Source organism: Theropithecus gelada, chromosome 2 (genome assembly GCF_003255815.1).
Source record: "Theropithecus gelada isolate Dixy chromosome 2, Tgel_1.0, whole genome shotgun sequence".
Classification (NCBI taxonomy): domain Eukaryota; kingdom Metazoa; phylum Chordata; class Mammalia; order Primates; family Cercopithecidae; genus Theropithecus; species Theropithecus gelada.
Window position 1 is genome coordinate 155,910,861 of NC_037669.1, and position 14,906 is coordinate 155,925,766.

Here is a 14,906-nt window from a genome sequence, read left to right on the forward strand (position 1 = left end):
GTAATCCTAGCACTTTGGGAGGCCAAGGCAGGTGGATCACTTGAGGTTAGGAGTTCGAGACCAGCCTGGCCAACATGGTGAAACCCTGTCTCTACTAAAAATACAAAAATTAGCCAGGCGTGGTGGTGCATGCCTGTAATCCCAGCTACTCAGGAGGCAGAGGCAGGGGAATCACTTGAACCCGGGAGGCAGAGGTTACAGTGAGCCAAGATTACACCATAGCACTCCAGCCTGGGCCACAGAGCGAGACTCCATCTCAAAAAAAAAAAAGACTGACAATACCAAGTAATCCACAAAGATGTGGAGAACCTGTGACCCTGAATACATTGCTCATGGTAATATAAAATGGTTTAGTTGCTTTGGAAAACAATCTGGCAGTTTCTTAAACAGTTATAAACAAGCTTATCATAAAACCTACAATCCCACTCTTAGGTACTTATCTACCCAAGGGTTATGAAAACACATGTCCACACAGAGTAATACACAAATGTTCACAGTAGCATTTATCCATGATAGCCAGGAACTAGAAACAACCCAAATATCCCTCAATTGGTAAATAATGAAAATATGTAAAATATTCAACAGAATATTATTCACCAATAAAAAGGAATGAATTGATACACATTACAATATAAATGAACCTCAAAAAACGGTGCTTAGTGAAAGAAGTCTGTAAAAATCTGTAAAAGAAGAAAGTTGGGTGAGGAGTTGACTGTGGTTAGGTGGGAACTGACTGCAAAAAAGCAAGAGGGTATTTTTGGAGTGGCAGGTTCGAAAACTAGATTATGGCTGCACAACTCTAAAAATTAATTTGAATTACATGTTTACAATGGGTGGATTTTATGGTTTGTAAATTATATCTCAATAAAGCTACTTTTTTTGAGACGGAGTCTCGCTTTGTCACCCAAGCTGGAGTGCAGTGGCATGATCTCGGCTCACTGCAACCTCCACCTCCCATGTTCAAGCAATTCCCTGCCTCAGCCTCCTGAGTAGCTGGGATTACAGGCACCTGCCATCACACCCAGCTAATTTTTGTATTTTTAGTAGAGACAGGGTTTCACCATCTTGGCCAGGCTGGTCTTGAACTCCTGACCTAGTGATCCACCCACCTTGGCCTCCCAAAGTGCTAGGATTACAGGTGTGAGCCACTACACCTGGCCCTATAAAGCTATTTCTTAAAATGTCAAGACCATGGAGAACAAAGACAGGAACTGCTCCAGATCAAAAAAGATTAAAGAGAGATAACATCTAAAGTCAATGCTTCATTCTGGATTGGATCCTGGCCAGGAGGAACACACACACACACACATATATATATATGTATACACACACACACACACACACAGAGACAGAGCGAGAGCGTGTGCACAGAGAAAGCACACACACACCAAGAGCACACACTATAAAGGACTTAAGTCCTGAATAAGGATAATGAATTAGAATAACATAGATGAATCAATGTTAAATTTCCTGATTTTTATTACTGTATTCTGGTTATTTAACAGAATATCCTTATTCTTTAGAAATACCCAATGAAGAACTTAGGAGGTAAAGAAGACATAGTATCTTCAATTTATTCTCAAATACTTCAGAAAAATGTAACATGCAAATATGTATATATGGAGAGAGAATAACAGAACAAATGGAGAAAATGTAAACAACTGGTGAATCTGGGAAAAGCACATATAGGAGTTCCTGATCGAGACCATCCTGGCTAACAGGGTGAAACCCCGTCTCTATTAAGAAATACAAAAAACTAGCCGGGCGAGGTGGCGGGCGCCTGTAGTCCCAGCTACTCGGGAGGCTGAGGCCGGAGAATGGCGTGAACCCGGGAGGCGGAGCTTGCAGTGAGCTGAGATCCGGCCACTGCACTCCAGCCTGGGCGACAGAGCGAGACTCCGTCTCAAAAAAAAAAAAAAAAAAAAAAAAAAGGAGTTCCTGTACTATTCTTGTCATTTTCCATAAAGTTTGAATTTTTTTTTTTTTGAGACGGAGTCTTGCTCTGTCACCCAGGTTGGAGTGCAATGGCACAATCTTGGCTCACTGTAACCTCTGTCTCCCGGGTTCAAGCAATTGTCCCACCTCAGCCTCCTGAGTAGCTGGGATTACAGGCATATGCCACTACGCCCAGCTAATTTTTGTATTTTTAATAGAGACAGGATTTCACCGTGTTGGCCAGGCTGGTCTTGAACTCCTGACGTCAAATGATCTACCTGCCTTGGCCTCCCAAAGTGCTGGGATTACAGGCTTGAGCCACTGCGCCCAGCCTGAAGTTTGAAATTTTATCAAAATAAAAAGTTACCAAAAAATAACACAGGTAGGAATAAGTGAGTGGAGGTATCAATATGACAAGCAGCATTAGTAAGCAATTAATTAAGCAATGAAGATCTGAAAGTAAAGACTAGCCCTTGAAAACAAAAATTAAAGGCCAGACGTGGTGGCTCACTCCTGTAATCCCAGCACTTCGGGAGGCAAAGGCAGGTCAATCGCTTGAGTCCATGAGTTCAAGATAAGCCTGGGCAACATGGCAAAACCCCGCCTCTATTAAAAAAAAAAATCAAAATATTTGCCGGATGTGGTGGTGCATGACTGTGGTGCCAGCTATTCAAGAGGCTGAGGTGGGATGATCGCTTGAGCCCAGGAGGCTGAGGTTGCAGTAAGCAGAGATCATGCCACTGCATTCCAGCCTGGCCAACCGAGACCCTGTCTCTAAATAAATCAATCAATAAATATTTTTTTTAAAAAAACTCCTCCAGACCCATAAAGATGTATTCAACTAGATGATATTCTAAAATCCAGTCAAGCTCTAAAATGTGGTGGTTTATCACCACATCTCTGAGGGCCGCTCTTTTGTTTCTATACAGGAATGACTTTCAGGCCTAAACTGCTTAGGCCAAGCCACCCACAGAAGCAAGCCTGCAGAGCAGGGATGACAAGAATGGCTGGCCTGATTAGAAACAATGTCTGCCTGTCTCCTTCCTTTATCCTCCCTGGAAGTGTTGCCAGTTTCTGGCTGCAGTATGTCTCTCCCTCATCCCAATCTCTCTTACTGTATCTCTCACAAATACACTTTATACTTCACATAACACATTATTTTATGTTTCATTTCTTTCTCTCATAATTTCAGTCTGTAAATAAGCAAAGAGATGTCAGTAATGAGGCTCGCCAAATGTTTCTGAATGGTAGGCTCTGGGGTGATTTCATTCTTCTTTGCACTATGGCTTGGAATTTATATAATAATCCTGTAGTGTTTTAACAAAAAAATTGTTTAAAAGTGCGACTTTTTAAAAAAATTCTAATTCTAGCACATCAGTTCATTTTAACTTTTCATATTTCCTCTCCCTTGCTTTCAAAAAAAAAAAAATTCTCAAGTGCTTTTCCCTTATGAACGATCTTTAACTGTAAATTCTCCTATGTGTGGCCCTCTATTAGAAAAAAATGAAAACCCTCTCTTCCCACTCTCTCTTGCTTTTCATCTACCCTTCAATCCCACCCCTAGTGACACAGAAAGGACCCACAGAACAGACACAATGCAGCAGAGAACAATAAGGAGAGTTGGAGAAGCTCTGGCCAGGTCATGGCTTAGAGAACTTAAGCCCTGTATTTTTTTATTCTCTATTCTCTATTAACAGGTTTCTCACCAGAAAGATGTCTGCATAGCCAGCCAAAGACTCCACTCCCTCTTGGATCCGTGCTCCCCCAGAGTCATTCAGCCCAATCACTGGAGCCCCCACTGTTATGGCCTGGTCCATGATCTGAGACAGCGGAAAAATCTTTTATTGAGACAAGTATTCTTGATATAAAAAACGACATTCACAAAGTACCACAGTGTTTTCTGGAAAATGTCCCGAGTGCACTTTTCAAAACAGGAGGCAGTAACACTGGTTTCACTCCCCATCGTGATTGGGTACCTTCATGGAGGACAAAGGACCAGATATTTAAAAGGCTGATTAAAGTCCCCAAACACCCAGGAGCCAAAGCACTTCCCATTAGCAGGGGATAAAACAACTCATGGCAACCATTTCTAGAACCACAGGCTCACATTGTAACATCTTCCAGCAGCCAGTTGTGTTCCCAGGTACTGCTTTGAAAGAACTTACAGTAGACAGAATGGCAAAGTGGTACTTTCATGAAAGCAGATGTTGACCCATCTGTTAATCTGAGGGCAGGCCCAGGTCTGCTTTTACTTCTAATGTGACAGATTTTCCTCATGGGTTAGTAATCTGACAGCATAATAAGCAATATTCCTACAACCCTTGACAGTTTAAAAAGCACTTTCACTTCCATTACCTCATTTAGCCATCATAACAGAGGCAGTAAAAAGAGAAAAATTAAGAAGGTATAAAAGTTAAGTGACTGGCCCAAGGTCTCAGGAGCAATACATGATAGGACCATGTCTATAATCCAGATGTTCCAGTTACCAGTAGCTCCAAATTTAATTCCAAAATTCTCTATTATTTATAGTTTATTCCTCTCCGGAGCATCTAATCTCTAGCAGTGGTTTTTAAACATCAGCATACAATGCTCCCACTGTTCTTTACCTTCTAGCACCTGGCCCCTCCACCTAGACAAAAGGTTCTTCACCTGAAATCCTCAGAACCCCAAGAGGTCTGTGAACAGGAGTCCATGAATGGGAAAAAATTTACATCTTTATCTTTACTAACTCTAGCCAATCGTTAACATTTCTTTTCATTATGAATATAGGCAATGAGCCTCAGTATTAGAAATACCTGTGACTGGGCCGGGCGCGGTGGCTCAACCCTGTAATCCCAGCACTTTGGGAGGCCGAGGCGGGTGGATCACGAGGTCAGGAGATCGAGACCATCCTGGCTAACATGGTGAAACCCCGTCTCTACCAAAAATACAAAAAACTAGCCGGGCGTGGTGGCGGGCGCCTGTAGTCCCAGCTACTCGGAGGCTGAGGCAGGAGAATGGCGTAAACCCGGGAGGCGGAGCTTGCAGTGAGCCGAGATCGCGCCACTGCACTCCAGCCTGGGTGACACAGCAAGACTCCGTCTCAAAAAAAAAAAAAAAAAAAAAAAAAAAAAAGAAATACCTGTGACTTTGTCATTATTAGAAGCCACAGATATTTTTACGTCCCATTAAAGTGGTTGCGGATACTCTGAAATATTTCACCTTTGACTACTTTGAAATTACCGTAGTTATTAGATCTACTGCTAAATCTTGTTATTAAATGCATTAACAAGGGAGCACATATATTATAAATGTGGTTTTTAAAAACATTTTTAATCATTTAAAATCCTACAAATTTTATTTTAGGTATGTAAAAACAGGAGCGTCCAGGCTTTGCTAGCCCATGGAAGAGATCCACGATACAAAAACTGTTATGCACCCCTTCAGATGGGTAGCAGATCTTGCATACCTCTGCCCTACCCCAAGTACCTAGCTCAGTGTTTTATACCCCAAAGATACCCAATAAGCACTATGTAACTGAGGAAAGCAATGGATTGAATTTGAGTATTAAACACTTACTTTGCAGATCTTTTGGGCATGTGCTCCTGACAGACTGCCTCCAAATACTGTAAAATCCTAAAAAGAAAATACAAATCAGCAAGTCAAATATAGTGACTGGCTAGAGATGAAAATCCAGTAGGAGGAAGAAATAGAAAATTCACAGATAAAAGCTTTTAGGCCAGGCATGGTGGCTCATGCCTGTAATCCCAACACTTTGGGAGGCCAAGGCAGGCGGATGGCTTGAATCCAGGAGTCTGAGACCAGCCAGGGCAACATGGCAGAAACTTGTATCTACAAAAAAATACATTAAAAAGTTAGCTGGGCATGGTGGCATATGCCTGGAGTCCCAGCTACTCAGGAGGCTGAGGCAGGAGGATCACTTGAGCCCAGGAGACAGAGGCTTCAGTAAATTGAGATAGCACCACTGTATTCCAGCCTAGGCAACAGAGCAAGACCCTGTCTCAAAAAAAAAAACAACAAAAAAACATTGCCTGGGCACAGTGGCTCACGCCTGTAATACCAACACTTTGAGAGGACAAGGCAGGTGAATCACTTGAGGTCAAGAGTTCCAGACCAGACTGGCCAACATGGTGAAACCCCATCTCTACTAAAATAAAAAAATTAGCTGGGCGTGGTGGTGTGCGCCTATAATCCCAGCTACTCAGGAGGCTGAGGCAGGAGAATCACTTGAATCCAAGAGGCAGAGGTTGCAGTGGGCCGAGATTGCACCACTGCACTCCAGCATGGGCAACAGAGCGAGACTCCATATTTAAAAAAAAAAAAAAAAATACACACGTATAGTTTTTAAAGCATTTTCAGAAGTTTAAAAATTAGAAAAAAGTCTGACTTATAGATTATTCCATAGAATAAAATATCTTAAAGGAAGTTCATGAATTGTCAAGGCAAAAGAGCTAGTCTTTGCTCTACAAAAATGATTTGAAAGGAAAAAAAAGAAAAGAAAAAAATGATTTGCAGCTCTGAAGGAAAACCTATCACACAGAATTAACTCTAATACCAGATTCTATGGATATCAGTCAAGCACTTCTATTTTTAGGAAATATTTACTGTTTCATTTTACTTATTATTTTGAGACCGACTCTTGCTCTGTCACCCAGGCTGGAGTGCAGTGGCATAATCTTGGCTCACTGTATCCTCTGCCTCCCAAGTTCAAGCAATTCTCCTGCCTCAGCTTCCCGAGTAGCTGGGATTACAGACACATGCCACCACGCCCAGCTAATTTTTGTATTTTTAGTAGGGACAGTTTTGCCACGTTGGCCAGGCTGGTTTCAAACTCCTGGCTTCAAGTGATCTACCCACCTCGGCCACTGCGCCCGGCCTATATTTGCTGTTTTAAAAAGGAAGGTTAAAAAACAAGAATCAGAGCTCTCACTGCTACTTCGGCTTATGGCTCTTCATTATGTTCAGATGTAAAGGGCTTATTGTGGGAATAACCTCTCCTACAGCCCCCTCAAAAAGACAGGTGGGAATTAAGAACAAAATCAGCCATGAGAATAAGAACAAAGAGACAATAGCATGGCAAGGATTAAACAAATTTGGGGGGAACTGAAAGCACAAGAAAATACCTGATTTAGAGGGAGAGAATGGAAGCTTACACACCTGCAGTGGGGGTAACCAAGGAGGGGACAATCTAGGAACCATGGAAAGTGGAGATGAGAAGGGGGCTGAAAAAGAGACCAACAGAAGTCTCTGTTAGAACCAGTCAGAGCCCACAGGGCCTCTCCTTCACCTTGAGAGGAAAGAGAAGGTTTGTTCTGTAAAGGAAATTAACCAGAAGGGTTCTAAACTCACAACTGCTAACCTAAAAGAGGAAAAGGTGAGGCTGAAAACACACAAGATTACGAGCCTATACACTGAATCAGTGAGTGCTGGCCCCTTTTTTCTCTCCCCTCAGAATACACCAACAGCCAATTATCAGGCAAGGGACTGAGGAGGCTCCCCAGAAGAACAGAAGCTCCCCCAGAAAAAATATTTAAGATATTAACATCTTGGAGATCACTATTAAAAAAAAAATAGCTCATCACTCCCTACCCTCAGTATCCTTCAAGGCCTGTCTCAATTGCCCCATTGTTACTAAAGCTTTCCTCAACCATGGATGTGATTTTCCCTTGTGTTGGGTCTACAACATTTGCCTGGAACCTCTCACTCCATGTGCTGTGTAGTCACATCTGTTCTGTGCCATTCTGCCTATAAAATGATTCGCTTCTTCAGGGTGGGAACTCTTGTCTCAGTCATCTCCACCTTCTCCTCACTCCCACCCTAACATGAGCATAAGAGGTGCTCGAAAGTATGAATTCCGTGAATTTTTCCACCTGCTTAATAGTGGTGAGTGAATACCATGTCCAGAAAACATAACTTTCTTAGTTCTCTCTACAGTGGTTCCTTCTGTACAAGTTTTTCTCAGCTCTCGTAAATTGCACAAAACAAAGAAATGTGATTCCTTCTATTTCAGCATTTGGTAGACCAATTTATAACAGTTTTAAAACATCTCAAAGGTAATTTAATTGGTAAATACATACTGTCTAACTATGACAGATTTTAAATTAACCAAGTATAACTATTTTATTTTTTATTTTTGAGATGGAGTCTCACTCTGTCGCCCAGGTTCGAATGCAGTGGCGCAAACTCAGCTCACTGCAACCTCCACCTCCCAGGTTCAAGTGATTGTCCTGCCTCAGCCTCCCAAGTAGCTGGGATTACAGGCACCCACTACACCTGGCTAATTTTTGTGTTTTTAGTAGAGACAGAGTTTCACCATGTGGGCCAGCTGGTCTCAAACTCCTGACTCACGTGATCTACCCGTCTCAGCCTCCCAAAGTACTGGGACTACAGGCATAAGCCACCACGCCCAGCCAATTTTAATATCAAACTTTAGGTCTGTAAAAAGACCTAAGCATTTTAAATTATATATACATCTACACCTCTGGAGAGGAAAAAGTCAAATCCAAAATAGTACACAAAATATTCTGTGTTAGTTTTCTACTACTGCTATAAAAAATTAATGTAAATTCAGTGCCTTGAAACAACACAAATTATCTTAGAGTTCTATAACTTGGAAGTGCTACACAGGATTGACTGGGCTAAATTAAGGTTGGCAGGGCTGTGCTCCGTTCTGGAGGCTCCAGGGGAAAATGTGTTTTCTTGCCTTTGCCAGCTCCTAGACACCATGGGCACTCCTTTGCTAATGGTCTCCTTTTCCCATCTTCAAAGCCAGGTACTGCAGATCATGTCCTTCTCTTATCATATCCTTCTAAGCTCCTCTTCTACCTCCCTCTTCCACTTTTAAGGACGCTGTGATTACATTGGACCCACCTGGATAAATCAGGCTACGCTCCCTACTGTAAGGTCAGCTGATTAACAATCTTCATTCCCTTTTGCATGTAAAATAACATATTGATAGCTTCGGCTATGTGTGTGAACAAACTATCTGTCTTGAGGCACCCTGATAAAAGTTTTCTGAACATATTCATGAAAGCCCAAAGCTCAGGGGAATGCTGCTTCTGAGAGTCAACTCCCCTTTGCTAGGCTGCACCCACTGTACTCTCTCCAGTCCACATATACTGCCCAGGACACAGATGCCCTGCAGGCACACACCCAATCCTGCCAAGAGGAATCTCATTCACTTGGAATAAATTCCTGGTTCCTGGGTTACCTTTGTACAAGGCTAGTGCCCTGTGATCCTCCCCCAAAACAAACTAAGGACTCTTCCTAAGAAAAAAACAATATTCTGGAAATATGCACTGAAAAACAAAGCAAATCCCTCATTTTCTCCAAACTACAAGCAAGTTTTCATTCCCCAAGATTGGCTTCGTTCACATATTTTCCTCTTGGCTCTGCCCTCCAAGAAAGTTCAGACTATTAGAGTTATGAAATACCTGACTGAAGACATAAACCAATCTTCCATTGATTCGGCCCCGTCCAGTGACCACGCTGTCTCCAGGAAACTGCCAGAAAAATGCAAAAATAAAGGTTAAAAAATCCAAATACTTCTTTTAATGAATTTGGCCACTAAGCCTCAATGAAAGACAAAAACCCCAAATTCCTAAAACATCAATAAGAACAAGAAACATGAAGGAATCCCACCCCACTTGCCCAGCTCTACAACAGCAAGCACAGGGCTACCACTTCATCAATAGGAGTGAAGGGCACCGTCATCTTAGGCCTTATCTACCCTCCTAAAAGCAAAATAAGACCCAGGTCCACCACTTCTCTATGCTTACATGAAGGAGGACGTATAAAGAAACACAAGGCAGGGTACAGTGGCTCACGCCTGTAGTCCCAACACTTTGGGAGGCCAAGGTGGGTGGATTGCTTGAGGCCAGGAGTTCCAGGCCAGCCCGACCAACATGGTGAAAGCCCATCTCTACTAAAAATACAAAAATTAGCCAGGTGTGATGCCTGCAGTGCCTCTGCAGAGGACTTCAGATAAAAGCCTTATAGATTTATTATTATTCTAGTGGGTAGGCCAGCTGAGCCACACCTAAAAAGTGTTCACACCACCATTTGAACAAATACCTTATTCTTATCAGCAGCCATTCCAAAATCTGCACATCTGTGTTCCACAAACATGTCGCTCTCAACAAAGCTGCCAGGGTCCAGCAAGAGACTGATCCTCTCCCTGGCTGTTAGCTTTCCCTACAATGGAACAAAGATCACTCAGTGATGTCATCACAGACAATTTAGTAAGCAAAGCAAGGGCTGTTCATGGGAAAGCTTGAAGGGCAGATTTGCCCATTCATCTCAATGCAAATGCTTCCATTCTGTCCAACCTGTCCAAGGCAGATAGGTGTTATAAGACTTTAGATGACATGGAAATCAGGGCAGTGTGCACCAGAAGCCACCCAACTGTGGAAGATGAATAAGGAAATAGGGGGAGGAAAAGGTAGAGAAGTAGGGATAAGGAGAACCTGACCCTGGAACACAATTAACTAGTTCCCCAAGTACTTACTGGAGACCTAAGGAGCCATAAAAAGAATGCAGAAGCAGGTGGTGGAAACTAAAGCAGGCTTAGTGAAAGGATCTGACGCAGGTTTTTTCTAGGGAGACCTACAGAAGCACATCTCACCTCACGAGGGTCCCTGCTGCTCCCAGCTCCCACCTCAAGGACACACTACTTCCTGGTTCTTCTCCTGCCTCCTCTGTGGATTTCTCCTTCTCCTACTATCCTATCCCCTGCTTAGGGACCCCACACCTGACAGTGACACTGTGACACAGAGATGACCCCAAAGCAGGGAGTGGCTGAGTAGAAGGGGAGTGGGACACAAAATGCTAAAGAGCTCACTTGAGTTTAAAAATGCTTCTTTGGGCCGGGCGCGGTGGCTCACGCCTGTAATTCCAGCATTTTGGGAGGCCGAGGCGGGCGAATCACAAGGTCAGATCGAGACCAGCCTGACCAACATGGAGAAACCACGTCTCTACCAAAAAAGACAAAATTAGCCGGGTGTAGTGGCATGCGCCTGTATTCCCAGCAACTTGGGAGGCTGAGGCAGGAGAATCGCTGGAACCCCCAGGGGGCGGAGCTTGCGGTGAGCTGAGATTGCGCGCCATTACACTCCAGCCTGGGCAACAAGAGCGAAACTCCTTTAAAAAAAAAAAAAAAAAAAAAATACTTCTTTGAGGAGATGAGGTTGGAGCTCTCAATCTATCAAGAGCCTCAGCTGGGCACGGTGGCTCACACCTGTAGTCCCAGCACTTTGGGAGGCTGAGACGAGCATCACTTGAGCCCGGGAGCTTGAGACCAACTGGACAACATGGCGAAACCTGGTCTCTACTGAAAAATACAAAAATTAGCTGGGAGTGGTGGCACGTGCCTGTAATCCCAGCTACTCAAGAGGCTGAGGCAGGAGAATCACTTGAACCTGGGAAGCGGAGGTTGTAGTGAGCCGTGATCACCCCACCACACTCCAGCCTGAGCAACAAAGCGAGAACCTGTCTTTAAAAAAGAAAGAAAGAAAAGAAAAGAAAAAGAAAAAAAGGCCAGGCTCGGTGGCTCACACCTGTAATCCCAGCACTTTGGGAGGCCGAGGCAGGCAGATGAAGTCAGGAGATCGAGACCATCCTGGCTAACACGGTGATACCCTGTCTCTACTAAAAATACAAAAAAAAAAAAAATTAGCGGGGCATAGTGGCACGCACCTGTAGTCCCAGCTACTCGGGAGGCTGAGGCATGAGAATCGCTTGAACCCAGGAGGCGGAGGTTGCAGTGAGCCAAGACGGCCCACTGCACTCCAGCCTGGGCGACAGGGTGAGACACCGTCTCAAAAAAGAAAAAAAAAAGCCTCCATTGCTTGGGCTCGCAAGCTGTCAGCCCGAGGCAAATACCCTAGCCTACCATCCCTTTCCCCAACAACAACAAAAAACCACATACCTCAAATTGGCTATTATTTCCCCCTTAGGAGAGTAGCCAAAGCTGGTGAAGTTGTGTTAAAAAAAAAAAAAAAAAAAGGCAATCGTATACACTGTCATGTAAAGTAGAATACATTTTTAGGAAACCAATTTGGCAACATATATACAGATTTTTAAAATGTATTTATACTGACCAGGCACTGTGGCTCACACCTGTAATCCCAGCATTTTGGAAGGCCAAGGTGGGAGGATTGCTTGAGCCCAGGAGTTGAGACCAGCCTGGGCAACAAAGCAAGACCGTGTCTCTACCAAAAAAAAAAAAATATATATATATATATATATATTAGCTGGGTAGGAGGCTGAAGTGGAAGGATCACTGGAGCCCAGAAGGTAGAGGATGCAGTGAGCCGTGATTACACCACTGCCCTCCAGCCTGGGTGACAGAGTAAGACTCTGTCTCAAGGGAAAAAAAAAAAAAAAAAAATTCTGTAATCCCAGCACTTTGGGAGGCAGAGGTGGGTGGATCACCTGAGGTCAGGAGTTCAAGACCAGCCTGGCCAACATGGTGAAACCCCCATCTCTACTAAAAATACAAAAATTGGCCAGATGTGGTGACACATACTTGTAACCCCAGGTACTCTGGAGGCTGAGGCAGGAGAATTGCTTGAAGCTGGGAAGCGGAGGTTGCAGTCAGCCGCTGCACTCTAGCCTGGGCAACAGAGTGAGACTCTGTCTCAAAAAAATAAATAAATAAAAAACTTACACCCTTTCACCCACTAATTCCTCTTCTGGGAAAATCTATGGAAATGGTCAAAAATTGTTTAAAAAGGGGTGCAGGGCTGGGCGCAGTGGCTCACGCCTGTAATCCCAACACTTTGGGATGCCAAAGTGGGTGGATCACTTGAGGTCAGGAGTACAAGACCAGCCTGGCCAACATGAAACCCTGTCTCTACTAAAAATACAAAAAAAAAAAGTTGCCAGGCATGGTGGTGGGCGCCTGTAATCCCAGCTACTCGGGAGGCTGAGATTCAGGAGGCTGAGGCAGGAGAATGGCTTGAACCTGGGAGGCGGAGGTTGCAATGAGCCAAGATCGCACCACGGCACTCCAGCCTGGGCAACAAGAGAGAAACTCCGTGTCAAAAAATAAAAATAAAAAGGGGTGCAGGAGGGGGTTCATATTAAATCTGCCTCCTAAGTCAACTTTGGCAAAAGAAAAACAGCTTCTGGAGGCTTCATTTAAACCCAGTAGGATCTAACTGGGAAAGGGCTGGGTGATGTTCCAGGGAGGCATTGAGCAATAGGCCCCAACAGAAAGAGTTGTACAGGAACACTGACAGGCCTTTCCAGAGGATGATCTAACATCTCCCTCAGCCCTAACAGAGCAGCCCCAGGGGAGAGAGAGAAAGCACTCCTAGTACCACAAACCATCACTAAATTTACATTTTACTCTCGTGTCAAAAGGAACTGTCACCTTCGGGTCCTTGTCAAATGCGAATTTATGACACCTGAATCAATACTAGACAAATATAGAGTTGTTCAAATCCCCTCACTTTAAGACCCCATCCCTCCCCCAGTGCCTCCCTCATGGTTGTGAGTTGTGCCTGAATACTCTTCACCTGTAAGAGTTTCACTTCTGCACCTTCCCGTTGGTTCTTTAATTCGTTCAGCACAACAGTCCAGACACACCCACGAGTCATGGACACACTGGGCAAGCCTGGTTTCTCGTCAGGGGTCACCTCTCCAAAATGGGCCACCTAGCCTATCTCCGAAGGCCAGCTGCGATTCTCGCCTCAAAACCCAGGCGGTGGGTGGCAGAACCTCAGCTGGTCAGTCCAGCCAAACATCGAGAGTAGCCTGCGCACTCCCAGAAAGTCACCTGCTTCCGACACATGCCTTTGCTACCCATCAAGGCGAGGCATGCTAAGGCCCTAAAGAGCTTGACCAGGCATTCTGCGGGCGGACGTTCCACAAGTTCCCTGCACGCGCACATCCCCCACTTCATGTTAGTGGAGTATGCCTAAGTTCAGTTTTCCTGCTTCCACAAAGGAGAAAGAATCTACCATCACTCTTTCATGGGGCACGAGAAGAACAAGCACATCGTTTTTACCGAGTGCCTATCGTTTTGCTATCTATGGTCTAACGATACGCTTGTGAAGGAAGAATTATTAAAATGACGCACAGAGAATTAATACGTTGCCCAAAAGTTTAAGTGGTGAGCTGGCTGGAGACCAGCCAGATCTGTCTAAATCCCAAGGGTTAAACACTGTGAAGAAGCACACAGGTGCTTCTGCTCGTTATACCCGCCTCCACGAGAAATGCTACAGGTTTTCAAAGTGAACACCCTCGCCCCCGCCCCTCCAAGCACCGTGCGGATTGGCAGGGAGGCCTCGGACGCCACAAGCCGGGCACGCTGTGATAGGTCGTGGACGCCAGGGGCGGGACTCACTAAGGCCCCTCAGGACTCACTCGCTTGTGCTGCGCGTCAATACGGCGTTGGCCTCCTCCCAGCAGCGCGGTCCGGCGCTTGTTCTCGATGCGTTCGTTAACAGAGGTGGCCTGGCTGCAAAGCCCGCGGATCGCGGCGCGGAGACCGCTCGCCAGAACGCTGAGCCTTGCCCCAGCCGCCGCCACCCGTAATGCCGCTGCCATTTTTGCTGTGCCGGCGCGTCCCCTATCGGCGCACCTGAGTACGCATGTGCGTAAAGCGTGGTTAAGGCGCTTGCGCAGCATCGGCTGACTGTAGGGAAACTGGGGGCTGGACTACAGAACCTGCTTGGGAGTAAGGCGTGGGAGTTCGAGACCCGATGCTGCCCGAGGAGGGTCGCGCAGACAAAAAGTACAGGGCCCGCCTGGCTGCACAAGAAAGGGACATAGTCCTTACTCTTCTCTGACCTCCTAGACCCCTAACTTTGTCGTCCCACTTCCTACAGAAAATAAGATTATAGGATTTAACCAACATTTATTAAGCATTGTGCCAGGTGTTGCTTTTTGCACTTCCCACGCAGTGGCTTATTATCTGGATTTCACAGATGAGGTAAATGAAGAGATGAGTGATTTGATCAAGAGGC

The 14,906-nt window shown here is 44.9% G+C and overlaps 1 protein-coding gene across 7 annotated transcripts in view; it reads right to left on the minus strand.

Annotated features, from left to right (window-relative positions):
• Positions 1–14,552, minus strand: part of PCCB (propionyl-CoA carboxylase subunit beta) — a 94,483-nt gene extending 79,931 nt beyond the window's left edge. For 2 of the 7 annotated variants that reach the window (XM_025376077.1, XM_025376072.1), the window contains exons 1-5: positions 14,305–14,531; positions 10,009–10,128; positions 9,369–9,437; positions 5,494–5,550; positions 3,642–3,755 (exon numbers count right to left, since the gene is read on the minus strand). In XM_025376077.1, the coding sequence (XP_025231862.1) occupies positions 3,642–3,755; positions 5,494–5,550; positions 9,369–9,437; positions 10,009–10,128; positions 14,305–14,487 (543 nt within the window). In that variant the 5' untranslated portion in view covers positions 14,488–14,531. Of the gene's footprint in view, positions 1–3,641; positions 3,756–5,493; positions 5,551–5,673; positions 5,767–9,368; positions 9,438–10,008; positions 10,129–14,304 lie in introns of all 7 variants that reach the window. The other 5 variants (XM_025376070.1, XM_025376073.1, XM_025376075.1 and 2 more) reach the window with 5 other exon arrangements.
• Positions 14,553–14,906: the final 354 nt, after the last annotated feature.